Source organism: Dendropsophus ebraccatus, chromosome 1 (genome assembly GCF_027789765.1).
Source record: "Dendropsophus ebraccatus isolate aDenEbr1 chromosome 1, aDenEbr1.pat, whole genome shotgun sequence".
NCBI lineage: Eukaryota > Metazoa > Chordata > Amphibia > Anura > Hylidae > Dendropsophus > Dendropsophus ebraccatus.
The window spans coordinates 166353642-166366631 of record NC_091454.1 but is presented as its reverse complement, the minus strand read 5'-3'; the positions used below and the strand labels follow the sequence as shown (position 1 = coordinate 166366631).

The 12990-nt window shown below is 40.3% G+C and overlaps 1 protein-coding gene across 1 annotated transcript in view; it reads right to left on the bottom strand.

Moving 5' to 3' along the window:
- Positions 1-2988, bottom strand: part of TMC3 (transmembrane channel like 3) — a 60240-nt gene extending 57252 nt beyond the window's left edge. The window contains exons 1-3 of the mRNA XM_069958544.1: positions 2891-2988; positions 1315-1461; positions 275-350 (exon numbers count right to left, since the gene is read on the bottom strand). Of these exons, the coding sequence (XP_069814645.1) occupies positions 275-350; positions 1315-1461; positions 2891-2988 (321 nt within the window). The remainder of the gene's footprint in view (positions 1-274; positions 351-1314; positions 1462-2890) is intronic.
- Positions 2989-12990: the final 10002 nt, after the last annotated feature.

The window sequence follows — 12990 nt, the reverse complement described above, 5'->3', positions numbered from 1 at the left end:
GTTGTGTGCCAATACGTCAATACCGCATCAGTCCCCATGGACTGCCACAGCTCTTTATCCCTGTGTAGACAGGTTACTCAGGATCATTAATCATGCAATACTCTTAATATATCCTGAAGCAAATGATGTCAGTTGTCAGGAAACCTCTGGTTAACAGCACAGATATAGGAAAAAAGTGTGGCACCATATTATCCACAAGTAGTAGTTTTTGACAAAAAAGTACATGGTATTACATTACATTGCATAGAGTATTGCTTCTACATGTTAGACTCACCTCTGCTCCAGCTGCTTGATACCCTCGGGTTCTGGTAAGTCGTCCTTCATACTTCAACACAATTTCTTTGGCTTGTCTATTGGACAATCACAATGCAGTACTAGTTCATACTAAGTAATAATGCAGCAGTACAATACACAATTTTAACATAAACTATGGAAGTTGATAGGTTTGTTCCTGGGATCTGGGATCCAAATATGTTACTATATTTTACCCAGTTATTGAAACAACAGTCAATGACTACAAGTAGAGCTAAATAGCTAGAACTAGAATAAATGAATGACTAGATCTGAAAGACTAGAATTAGAGTCAATAACTAGAAGTAGAATCAATATCTAACACAAGAGTCAATTACTACAACCAGGGCTAAAAGAATTAGAAACAGTTACTAAAGCTAGAACTAAATAACTAGAATTAGTCAATAACGAGATGTTGAACTAAATGACTAGCCCTATAGCTGTTTCTCTGACCTACTCTAAAAATAAGACTTAGCTTCCTTTTCCAGACTTTGTGGAGTAGGCTTGTAAATATAAGCCCTACTCCAAAAATAAGCCCTAGTGACAGTCAGCTGACCTTATCCCTGACACTGGGTGGCTGAACATCAGCTAATAAGTGTCAGGCACCCCGACCAACTCAACACAAGCTACAGAGGAGGCAGGAGTGGGGAGTGGTAAGAAGGTACACTGTAAGGTACATTGAGTATATTGAGTATGGGGGAGGGGCAAAGAGTACCTGGGCCAACTACATAGGGGGGGGGGGGGTATAAATTATGGAGACTTCCTGCAGAGGGGGTATGTATAGAGTATAGGGGAGAACAACTACAGGGGAGTCAGGAGTGGTAAAAAGATGCAGTAAGATACATTAAGTATGGGTCGAGGGACAGAGCGTACAAGGCCCAACTACAGAGGGAAGCGGTGGGAAAATTAAATAGAATGGAATTCAGACGCTAGATCTAGAACATAATGATGAAAACTAGAGTTAGGTACTGAATCTAGAAACGTATGACTAGAACTAGTGTCTATGACCGCAGATAAACATACTTCAGTGAACGCAGCTTCTGTCTCATAGGCCAAGGTCTGCATCGAATATTTGCAACAATTTCCTTCTGGATTTGTATATTCTGGAAGATAGTTTCTGGATCATTATTCTCCTCCTTTCCTTCAGCATTTTCATCTTCATCTGAATTACTGCCAAAACAAGCGAACCATAAAATATACCACAAAAATGTTTAACTTCTCAGGGACACAGTTATTTTGGAGGAAGAATGGAAAAAAGAAACAGCATTTTAGCCATTGTATCTTAGTTTGTTAGTTTTTGTTTTTTACATTGTTCACTGAGTGGTATAAATTACTTATTAAAAGGGGTTATCCAAGATAAGAAAACACATGAATGTTTTCTTCCAAAAACAGCTCCACGCTCAGGTTATGTGTGATATTACCACTCAGCCTCCTTCACATCAGTGGTTCTGGGCTTCTGTACCCTGCATGAACAACAGTGGCACTCTTTTTAGAAAGCAGCTATGTTTTTCGAATATGGGATAAATTCTTTATCTTTAGTCTTTAGATTGCTGTAATTATGGTGATATAAAACACATTCTTACATTTGCACAATAAAAACAATTATGTATGTTTGGTTGTATGAGAGCTTCTTTTTTCATGGAATGAGGGTGTAGTGATTAACTTTTATTACTTTTTGGGGGAAATAAACAAGAAAATGCTTTTTTCCTCAATTTTTTTTACAGCACTCGCCGTTCAGAAAAGATAATATGTTACCTTATAGAACAAGTTATCATGTACATAGAAATACCAATCATATGTACTTTTTGAAAATATTTGCCATAATATCTAAGGGATATATATATTTTTTTAAATGACATACAAATCATGCATGTCAACACACATGGCAGCTCATGGGTGGCAGGGAAGCTCCTCCCCCTATCTAACCCCTTAGATCAGAGGTATGGAACCTTGGCTCTTGAGCTGTTGCAAAACTACAACTCCCACCATAGCTGGACAGCCAAAGCTTTAGCTTTGGCTGTCCAGCCATGATGGGAGTTGTAGGTTTGCAACCAGCTGGGGAGCAAGGTTCCATACCCCTGTCTTAGATGTTTATGTCAATAGTGAGTGTGACATCCAAGGGGTTAAACAACAACATTGAAAGTTATCTCCTAGACTCTGCATCAGATTATTAGTTGTAATATATTGCATATAATGGTGCAAGCACTATGTATTAACTGCATATCATCTACGGTGTAAATGTGGCAGACCTGTTTGGCACATCTCATCACACATCAATATTTTTCTATGGCACAAAAAAGAAAAATGACAAATTTTGCTCTGCTGTATCTGTGTTTACTTTTATTACATTCTGTTAAACTGTTACTATTACCCTATAGGTTAGCTGCTCTCCATGGTGCTGAATCTCCATCAATGCAACAAATGTAAATGAAAATTCACCTGAGCTGCAATCAGATTGACGGCTAAAAATACTTTCAATAAATTTTGTATTTTATGTTTTCATGACATATATTACAGATCCAATAACAGTGTTATCAAAAATACATGAAAGTTAACTTCTTATATTATAATAAAATAGGTTACTTATATATCATCTTACCTTTGTGGGGGGACCCTGTAAATATTGGTGTTCCTCCTGACACTTTTATATCTCTTAGTGGACTTTGTAGGCTTCAGTGCTGAAGATGCTGTTGTCATTGCAGTGTAATCCTCCCTCTGTTATGAGGAGCTGGGCTGTGTGCTTAGTAAAGCATTCTCCTGCTGTTTTATGACTGTAACGCCCACCAGTGTGACAGGGCTGATGGCTACAAGTTTCTAATAGAAGGTTTCCTGACTGTGGAGGAACACAATGACTTCCTATTCTTTATCATTCATAATATTATATAACAATACATTATGTTCTTAGCTGTACTTTAATGGGAATATCTGCTGAAACAAATCAATATTTTCTAGGGTTATCATGCATATAATGTTTTATTACTTGTAATAGTGGAGATCAAAGGGCATCTCTACCAATATAATCTAAATAATTATGAATTTTCATATTATAATCATAGAACAGAAGCTATTTTAAAAAGTCAAAAATAAATATCCCATGTTTAAGGGATTACTGTAGCATTTAATCATGTTATTGGCTATCTTTGGTCCCATAGTGAGAGAATAAGGTGACAAACACTTTGGGGAGCAATGGACTTGAATTTGGTGTGGTCGGCTCAGTGGTCAACCTCTACCAATCAGATTCTTATGGGGCTTTGCCAGTCAGACTGTTAAGTTGTCCATATTAGTGTTGAGCAGAGTTGCAAATATTTTCAGGCTTGAAAATGTTCTCTGAGCCTGAGCATTCAGCATTTGACACCCATCAGCTGGAGAAGTTGGATACCACCCTAGGGCTACTAGGAAAACTTGGATACATCTTATATTCATATAGCGTATATTTACGTAAAAAAGTACGGCTCGCACGTTCCATAGTGAGCAGTGGGGATTTCAGATGCGGGTGCACATGGATGCGCCCACATCAGAACTCTGCGGCCCTAAAGATCATCCAGCCGCTACTGCAGTACCCGCTGGGATAATCTTTTCAGAGACCGGCCGTTCCATGACCCGTAGTATGAACATGGCCTTTGGCTGTATCCATGTTTTCCAGGACACCCTAGGGAGGCCTCCAGCTTCTTCAGCTGCCAGGAGTCAAATATCGAATGCTCAGGCTCAGACAGCGTTCCAAACCCTAACAGTTCAGCAAGTCCGCTCATCGCTAGTGCATATATATTAGATACATGTAAGACAAACCTGCTAATTTCAGTAGGACTATCCAACCATCTAATGTGTATAGTGCCCTAGTGGCCATCTCCTAATGGCAAATGTCATGGGAAATATAGATTAGGTTGGCCAGCTTTAGGGATGTTTGTATTTAAAATGAGTAGATTTTGAAACAATAATTGACATTTAGAAAGTGCTATATAGCCATACACTTTATCCTATCTTACATAATTCTATCTTACATAATTCTCATAATGCTCAAACAATGCAGACCTAGATAATTTAAGAAGATTCCAATATTAAGGTTGTTTGTTTCTTTACTTGTATGTCTTCACAAATTGCACTAGAATCATGTAACCATCTTTGAATGGGCACTGTCATTTACAAAAAAAAAAAACATAGAACAAAAAACTTTTGACATGTCATAGTGACAAATTTAAGTTTTGATCGGTCAGGATCATAGGGTTCCTTAAAACTTAAAATTCTCAACTTTTAAAGGTATAATTTATTACAAAAATAATGTATCCAAATGATTATGTAAGCTTCACAATTCAATTAGTATTACCATGTGGTTTACAGAATACTCTCAGTCTTTCACTCGCTAGGCCTGCACAGGATTTCTGCACATGTAAAGAATCAGGTTAACTTGATCTATGAATCTCAGAGGAGATGACTGTCAAACCCTGATGGTCATAGGCAAAGTGAATTAAGTGGAAATCACTCACACATGATTAAAGTCCATGTTATCAATCTAGGATTTCCGTAACACAAATAGCATAATACACCGAATGAGAGGCAAGTTCTATAAGGCTGATCAGTTATGCAAATACTTAAGAGCTAAAAAGAGGAATTCATCATTCAAATGCAAATGTTATACATTTGTATATTTGCAAATATAACTATTTAGATCTGTGCAAACTAGAAGCAAGTGTTACTGGGACTTTATTTTCAGACATTCTTCCAGAGACCTCACTGCTTCACTGAGCTGCAATGTAAAACACTACAAAATGGCGTCTTACAATATCCTAGCTCTTCTCTAAATGTGGGAAAATAATGATGTGAATTCATCATTTCCATGTATAGAATTTTCTTAGCTCTCAAATGAAAGTACATGAGGATTAATAGAAAGGTTATTTAGCTGTCCAGCCCTCCCTTGGGTGTGGCTTAATTGAAAAGTCCATTGAATTTAATAGTAAAAATGGAGAAAGAACGGTGACAAAAGAAAACTGTGGGTGAACAACTAATAAAAAACACCTGCTGTATGCAAAAGATGTCCGAAAATAGTAGTCTTGATCACTATGTTGACATCTGCGGAGATAAGGTTCGTTATTCCATACATTCTGCGCATTGGACATCCGTCTTTCCATTGACTTCAATGCATTGCAGTCAGTTAAATCGCGGCAAAAATGGACGTTATTTTAAATTGCAAAAGCGGCCACCTTTTCTCTATTTTGAAGTTGTGAGAACATAGCCTAATACTGTCATTTTTGACCTACAAAAGAATGGAGACACCACATCATACCACCTTTTTTTATATTTTCAGAGAACCCAAATATTTATATATTCACGGATAGAAGAAAACCAAACTGGCACAGCTGATCCAACCCATAAACTGACTGAAGCTCTCTCTGATATATTCTTCAAGTGGAAACACTAATTCAAGGTGGTGCTCTTTGTGAATATACTTTCACTAATACATCTGGCAAAGATGTTATCACGGCACTAACCGATAAATTAAAACAATGCTTTATTCAAAAATTTGGCAGGGCAAAACACAGTGCGTTCCACAGGTAATGAGCAACGGCTGTTTCACGTGAGACGCTTCATCCAGCTCACATGTGAACCGGATGAAGTGTCCAGTAATGTTAAATGGCCATCGCTCATTAAGGCTGCGTTCACACTACGTATATTTCAGTCAGTATATGTATATTTCAGTCAGTATATTTCAGTCAGTATTGCAACCAAAACCAGGAGTGGATTAAAAACACAGAAAGGCTCTGTTCACACAATGTTGAAATTGAGTGGATGGCCGTCATTTAATGGCAAATATTTGCTGTTATTTTTAGAACAATGGCTGTTATATTGAAATAATGGCAGTTATTTACTGTTATATGGCAGCCATCCACTCAATTTCAACATTGTGTGAACAGATCCTTTCTGTGTTTTTAATCATCTCCTGGTTTTGGTTGCAATACTGACTGAAATATACGTAGTGTGAACGCAGCCTAACTGTGGAACGCACTGTGTTTTGCTCTGCCGAATTTTTGAATAAAGCATGGTTTTAATTCATCAGTGAGTGCTGTGACAACATCTTCTTTGCCCCAAATATTTTAATATTACATATATTGCTTGGAAAAGATATGCCAGTCATTGAACTCCCACAAAGCAAATCCACCTTCCAAACTGCCTATCATCTTTATTTGGAGGGACTCCACACACTCACACAGAGCGGTGTACAGTGCAGACAGTGCTCATCTTAGGACCCTCCAGTCCGCTGGTGCGTAATTCCAATGTTAATATGGTCTACAACACAGTGTCCTGTGGTACCACATTTAAAAAGGCTTTATTATAAAAACTATCAAGCCTGAGAAAGGAGTCCTTTTATCCAATACCACATGATGATCATATAGTAAATGTTTGGACATTGTATGTGCTAGTCTGCTGTGACCCCAACACTCCGGGAGGTCCCAACAATAAGTGGCTGTGATGAGGGCATAGGCAGCATGACAACACACCAATGTGGCACCCCCCCCAGAGGGGGAGATCTGCAGCGGCATCTCCGGAATCGCCAGGCTATCTGGCACATTACACCAGGCACTAGGATACCATGAGCTACTAGGATACCTGAGTAGCTCATGTTTCATTGTAATAAAGTTTGTGTGATTGTGTTATATGTGTGTGCAAGACATCTACTGTCATGCAAAAAACAGTACATGTAAGATCAGTTTTAATAGTTGATAGTAATACTTGTCTTGCAGCTGTTTAAATTATATCTGGTTTTAATCAATACTTTTTAAGCATTTGGAATGTAATTAATGTTTGTAACAATGCCCCTAATACTATAAAAGAGGTAGGGGTGGGATTACCTGGTACCTGTGACAAAGGGGGCACCTGTGCCCAGAACATGTATAGGAAAGCTGAGGTCATTGCACTCGAGTGTTGCCAGTGGATTTTAAATGGACAGTTAATAAAAGTTTACAAATTTTACCCAAAGTACTGGATCATCATCTACTAAAAAGAAAACACAATTTACAGCCGCTGATAAGTACTGGATAAGTACAAGAAGGCTTGAGATTCTTGTATAGAAGTAATTAACAAATTTGTATAACTTTCTGACACCAGTTGACTTGGTATAAAATGTATCCCTTTGAATTACTGGAGCAGGGTAATGTGACTTCTTATCAGCCACCGTCCTGATCTTCAGATTACAAATTGTATCCTCTTCCTTTCAGATGTGCATTAATCCCATGATGCATCAGCACAACATTACATGGGGAGCTAGGGCTACTACCATTTCTGCAGGGAGGACAGTGTAGTTATCATCTCTCTCTCTCTCTCTCTCTCTCTCTATATATATATATGTTATTTACGAGACTGTAAGAGAGCCTAAAATATTAGCCCTGTATCCAAGCAGGGTAAAAGCTGATATAAGAAAGCACGTGTGATGAGGTCAAGGGTCTAATAGAAAGCCACAGATGTTGAATTGAACACTGTAATCAAGTCATTGATATGCTATGATGTATAATCGAACGAGTGTCAGTGAATCATTATATAGTTCTATGACAACCCATTGACCCATTACCAGGGTTGCAGGATGATGGTAATACTTACAGTCCTTTAAAGGGATTTCATTTATTTACTTCTTATTTTGGATGATGTAAAGAGGTCAGAGGTTAATTGCTTTGTGCTAATTATACAGTCGAAGTGAACATTTCATTAACCAAAATCCTCATAATAAATGATCTATTCAAGCCACCTTCTTCCTGAAACAGCACCACTCTTGTCCTCAGTTTGGGTGTGGGTTTACAACTTATTTCCTTTAAGTGAATGGAACTGAATTGTAATACCACAAACAACCAGAGGACAGGGGGGGTGCTGTTTTTGCACAAAGTAGCTGTTTTTTGTCACGCTGGATATTCCCTTTAAGGTTTTGTTCATATGCAGTTTTGACAAGATTTTAAAAAAATTGCCTTGAAATATGTGCCAACGAAGCCTTTATATAACAATTTGCATAATCACTGTAAAATGGCTCATTTTTATGCAATTTCAGAAAAATCCTGGCAAAACTGCACTGTGTAAATACACCCAGCCTAATAATGCTTAAGCCCTACTCAGGACACCAAAGCAGCCATGAACCAACAAAACATGGATCCTATAAAACCTTTGAAGGTAACACCATTGGTTGGCTTGTATCTGTTACTCACCACAAGTAGATTCTTCTGGTCCATGTCCCACTGTTTTTTAACTGCTGCCATGCCCCTGCCTTCTACCCTGCTTCAGATTCTAACCTGTAGAGTGTCCCCCTCCTATTCTGGCTCTACACCACCTATGTAAGGCAGCTCCGCTCACTCCTTGGTGTCTGAGCAATATGGCATACTCCGTAGAGCAGATACCTGCATAGTGCTCCTGTTTTCCTGTGTACCATTGACTCTTAATGTATGCCACTTGCCTTCTCTGTTTCTGACTACACTATCTTACCACTTACCCAGACTTATACCTGGACCCCAGCTTGCCCTGCCTGACCCCTGTATGCTTCTCATTTTTATCTCCTGGTCCACTGGGTTATCCACTACCCACATCGGAAACACTGGTCCCCTTTGCAGTTAGTCTAATTTCCGCTTCCTGGATCGGGCTAATAAATAAAAACGTAAATGGTACTTAGGCTTCACTACTGAGCATGGCTCAAAGTCAAACAAGTTGGGTAACACAGTGAGTCCACACCCCTTTCCTTGCTACATAGTCAAGGAAAATGTAAGCTGTGGCCTCCATAGTTTGGACTTGTTTTCCCAGCACATCCCACAGATGCGTGATTGGATTTAGCTCTGATAATTTTACCTTTTATTTTTTGTCATGTTCCTCAAACCATTCCTGAAGAATATCTGCAGTATAGCAGGCTACATAAAACAGGTCACTGCCATTAAGGAATACCATTGCCACGTGAGGTTGTACTTGATTTCCAAAATGTTTACAAAGGTGGTATATATTAAAATAACATCTACATGAATGCCAGGAACCAAGGATTACTAAAAGAACATTATGCTGCTTAAATGTGCTTGCCTTTGCCTTAGGCTATGTTCACACTGCGTATGTTTCCGTCCGTAGTGCGAACCGCGAATATATGCACATAGTTTTGAGGTTGATGAGTTCGCTTGAAAGTATACGATATACGCCCGCATAGTGCACACTACGTATGAGCTTACGGCCGGATCGTATGAGGCGCCGTGAAAATGAACAAGACCATTGTTTGAGGACGAAAATGTTGAAACTCACGGCCGTGGATTTCCATGCGGTCGTGTACGAAGTACTTATTTCAGCCAAATTGAACTTGATTTTTCGATCCAAAAAGTTATGTGTGGTTTACGGGGCTGGGCGAAGATTTCCAAGTAAATGACCTGCCTCAGTTCGCTTCGAAACAAGCTAGGGAAGCATAACTGTACTACGGGCATATGTTCGCGGTTCGTACGCATCCGGCCGCATGTCTAGTCAGTATTGAGGTCCTCATATTGCAACCAAAACAAGGAGTGGATTGAAAACACAGAAAGGCTCTGTTCACACAATGTTGAAATTGAGTGGATGGCCGCCATTTAATGGCAAATATTTACTGTTATTTTAAAACAACGGCTGTTATATTTAAATAATGGCAGTTTTTTACTATTATATGGCGGCCATTTACTCAATTTCAACATTGTGTGAACAGAGCCATTCTGTGTTTTTAATCCACTCCTGGTTTTGGTTGCAACATGAGGACCACAATACTGACTGAAATATACGTAGTGTGAACCCAGCCCCCACCTCCAGTTCAGACTTGTCAGTAAATCTGGTGTCTTTCCAAGGGGGATTTGGGGGGGGGGGGGGGGTTATGGTTTAATTGTTTAGGTCTGGTATGGCGGTGATATGCAGTCACAGTATGGCGGTATTTGTCAGGTCTGGTATAGCAGTGTTAAATGTGACATCTGGAGCTATTACCTACCAATCTACCAATCCTGTGGTGAAAATTCCTTCCAACAATATGCAAACAGATCTAAACAGTAATTCAATGGGGAAATTTGTTCATGTTTTAGGCAGTTAAAAACCATGATAATTGCGATTCATACAATGTTCCTACATGTAGAGAAATGCATGTGGCCGAAACCACTCTCCCCCACGCTCCCCAAGATGGGACGTGTTCAGGTTTAGTGCATGGGCAGTAGCTGCTGTTAATACGGCCCGGCCTAGATGTCCACATGATCTAAAAGAGAGCATGATTCGTGAGATCAGGCTACCTTGCTTAGCTGAATGGATGATGTCTGAGATAGATCGCTACCTGTTTGGGTATAGGAAAAAAATATCTCTGAATCAAGGCTGGTGAGGCAGACAGAAGCTGACAGGGACTGCTCCAAAAACTTGTATTAGGCTATGCTCACACGCTGTAAGAGACCGTCCGTTCCATGACCCGGCCAGGTAACGGAATGGCCGCTCTCTGCAAAGATCATCATCAACTGCAGTACCGGCTGGAATATCTTTCCGGCAGCAGTGTTCTGATCTCGCTTCATTGTGTGAACCGACAGGTCTTTCTGCGGCCACAATTCACTGAATTGCAGCTGCAGGAAACTGACATGTCAGTTCTTTGTGGCGCCGCTTGGGATCCCGGCCGGAGCGTATACTATGTGTATACACTCCGGCCAGGATCCCATAGAAGATAAGGCAGTGTGTCATTTTTTCATAGGAGGATGTTTTCACAGATTTTTAACCTCCCCCCTCCCCAGGGGACATGTAGTGCAAATCCTCCCATTACGCTATCCATAGTGGCACAGGGTGCGATCACTTGTCATGGCAGCCAGGGTATCATTGTCCTGAGCTTTCAGAGTCTTGTCAGGTAGGGCACCTGGCAACTAACCTCCTAGATGTTGTAGTAGTGTCAAGTAAGTTAATTGGCTGACATCAAAGTTATCTTCCATTCTGGCAGTTGTCTGTTGAATATAGCAGCTGGCAGCCATTGATTATGGAAAGTCTTAAATGTTGGGAATCAGTTGAAAAATCCATCCACACAGAATTATTTGAAGTTTAGTTTGAATTGTGACTCGACCCTGAACCAGAAATGGATGGACTAGGGTGTTACCCAATGAGTTTAATAAGGAAAGTCACATTAAAGTATAACTATCATTGTAACAACCTTCTTACATGTCATAGTAACATGTTAGAAGTTTGTATTGGTGGGGTCCAATTGCTAAAATGAAGCAGTAGAAGCGCTCAGTAGCCTGCCCTGTGCCTCTTCATCTCCCCTCTAAACAGCTTCTGTGAGCGCTGTATGGTTTTAATGGAAATCTATAGAACCTCCGGTATAAGGATTGCCAGAAGTTCCATAGCACTTTTGCCCCTTCTGTGTAACTACTTCTACACAGTACTCTAGATCCCACCAAACTTTCTGCCCTGAATATAGAAACAGTTCTGGACTTACATTTCTTTTATTTGATCTTGTGGTGACGGAAAACTATTCCTCTGTAGTTGCTCATTATATTGTGCAGACAGCTCAATTCATGATATTAGGATTGATACGAGGCCATTCTATTGTTTCTTATGGCAAATACTTTTATGTTTCCCCTGGGAGCCATTAGTTGTCTTTCTTTTTTTTCACCGCAACTAAACCGATATATAAATCACTGGAACACATGCATTAAGGAAGGTGCAGGTCGTGCTCAGGGTATAACTCCTGTTGGCATCTAAACCACTGAGAGATATTTTTATAGACTACTCTAAAATGTGCTTTACATTGCATCAGATGCTCATGTGCCCCAGTGCAACATATATAAGACTGGAACATAATTCATTGCATACAAACTAGAGACGTTTACTAGTTTTCCCTTATCTTAACAGTACAGACTGTCTATAAGCAGGTGCCCTTTTATCACCTCTTTAGTTGGACCCTATACACCAAGCAGCTTTAGTATCTGGTTCTTCTTTTTGGAATTAGACTTTTCCAATGTGTTGAATTTCAAGTTGTCTTTCAATGGTTCCAGGTACATGGCAATGTTATAACCTCTGAGGTGTATGAATCCATTAATACACTACTAAAGATGAGCACAACTCTAGCATGCTCAAGTCCAATCATTCAGCATTGGAATGCTGGTGGCTGAAGAAGTTGAATGCAGCCCTAGGGAGTCCTGTAAAACATGGTTAAAGCCTGGAAGACTTGGAAAACATGGCTACAGCCATAGTGCTGCACCTAGCTTCTTCAACCACTGATATTCAAAAGCCGAATGATCGGACTCGAGCATGCTTGAGTTGTGCTCTTCTCTATACGCTGATTGTGTAAGTGGGACCCACTGGCATAGCTACCTTGGAGGCAGCCAATGCAGTTGCTACAGGCCCCATGGAGTTGGGGGGGGGGCAGCCACCCCCCTCCCCTGGCAGAGTATGGCCTGCCTCTCCATTGTAGTAACAGGTGGCCCCTCCAGCACTGGCACTGACATGACAGCTGCCTCCCCCCCTGCACCACAGCTCCATCCTTAGTGCAGCCCCCCCCCCCGCCCACGGTGTGTGTCAGACAGTCAGGCAGCCATATTTTCATTCTCTGCCTCCAGCATCACAACGCCATTCCTTGCGCAAGCCCCCTCATCCTGGCCCAGCCACAGTGCGATATGCTGATATGTGCCTATTGCACAGGAGACAGAGAAGGAAGATCTCTTAATGTTCTCCTTGGTGCTGTTCCAGTGCAGTTAATCGTGTGCTTCATGGTCCGGTGAG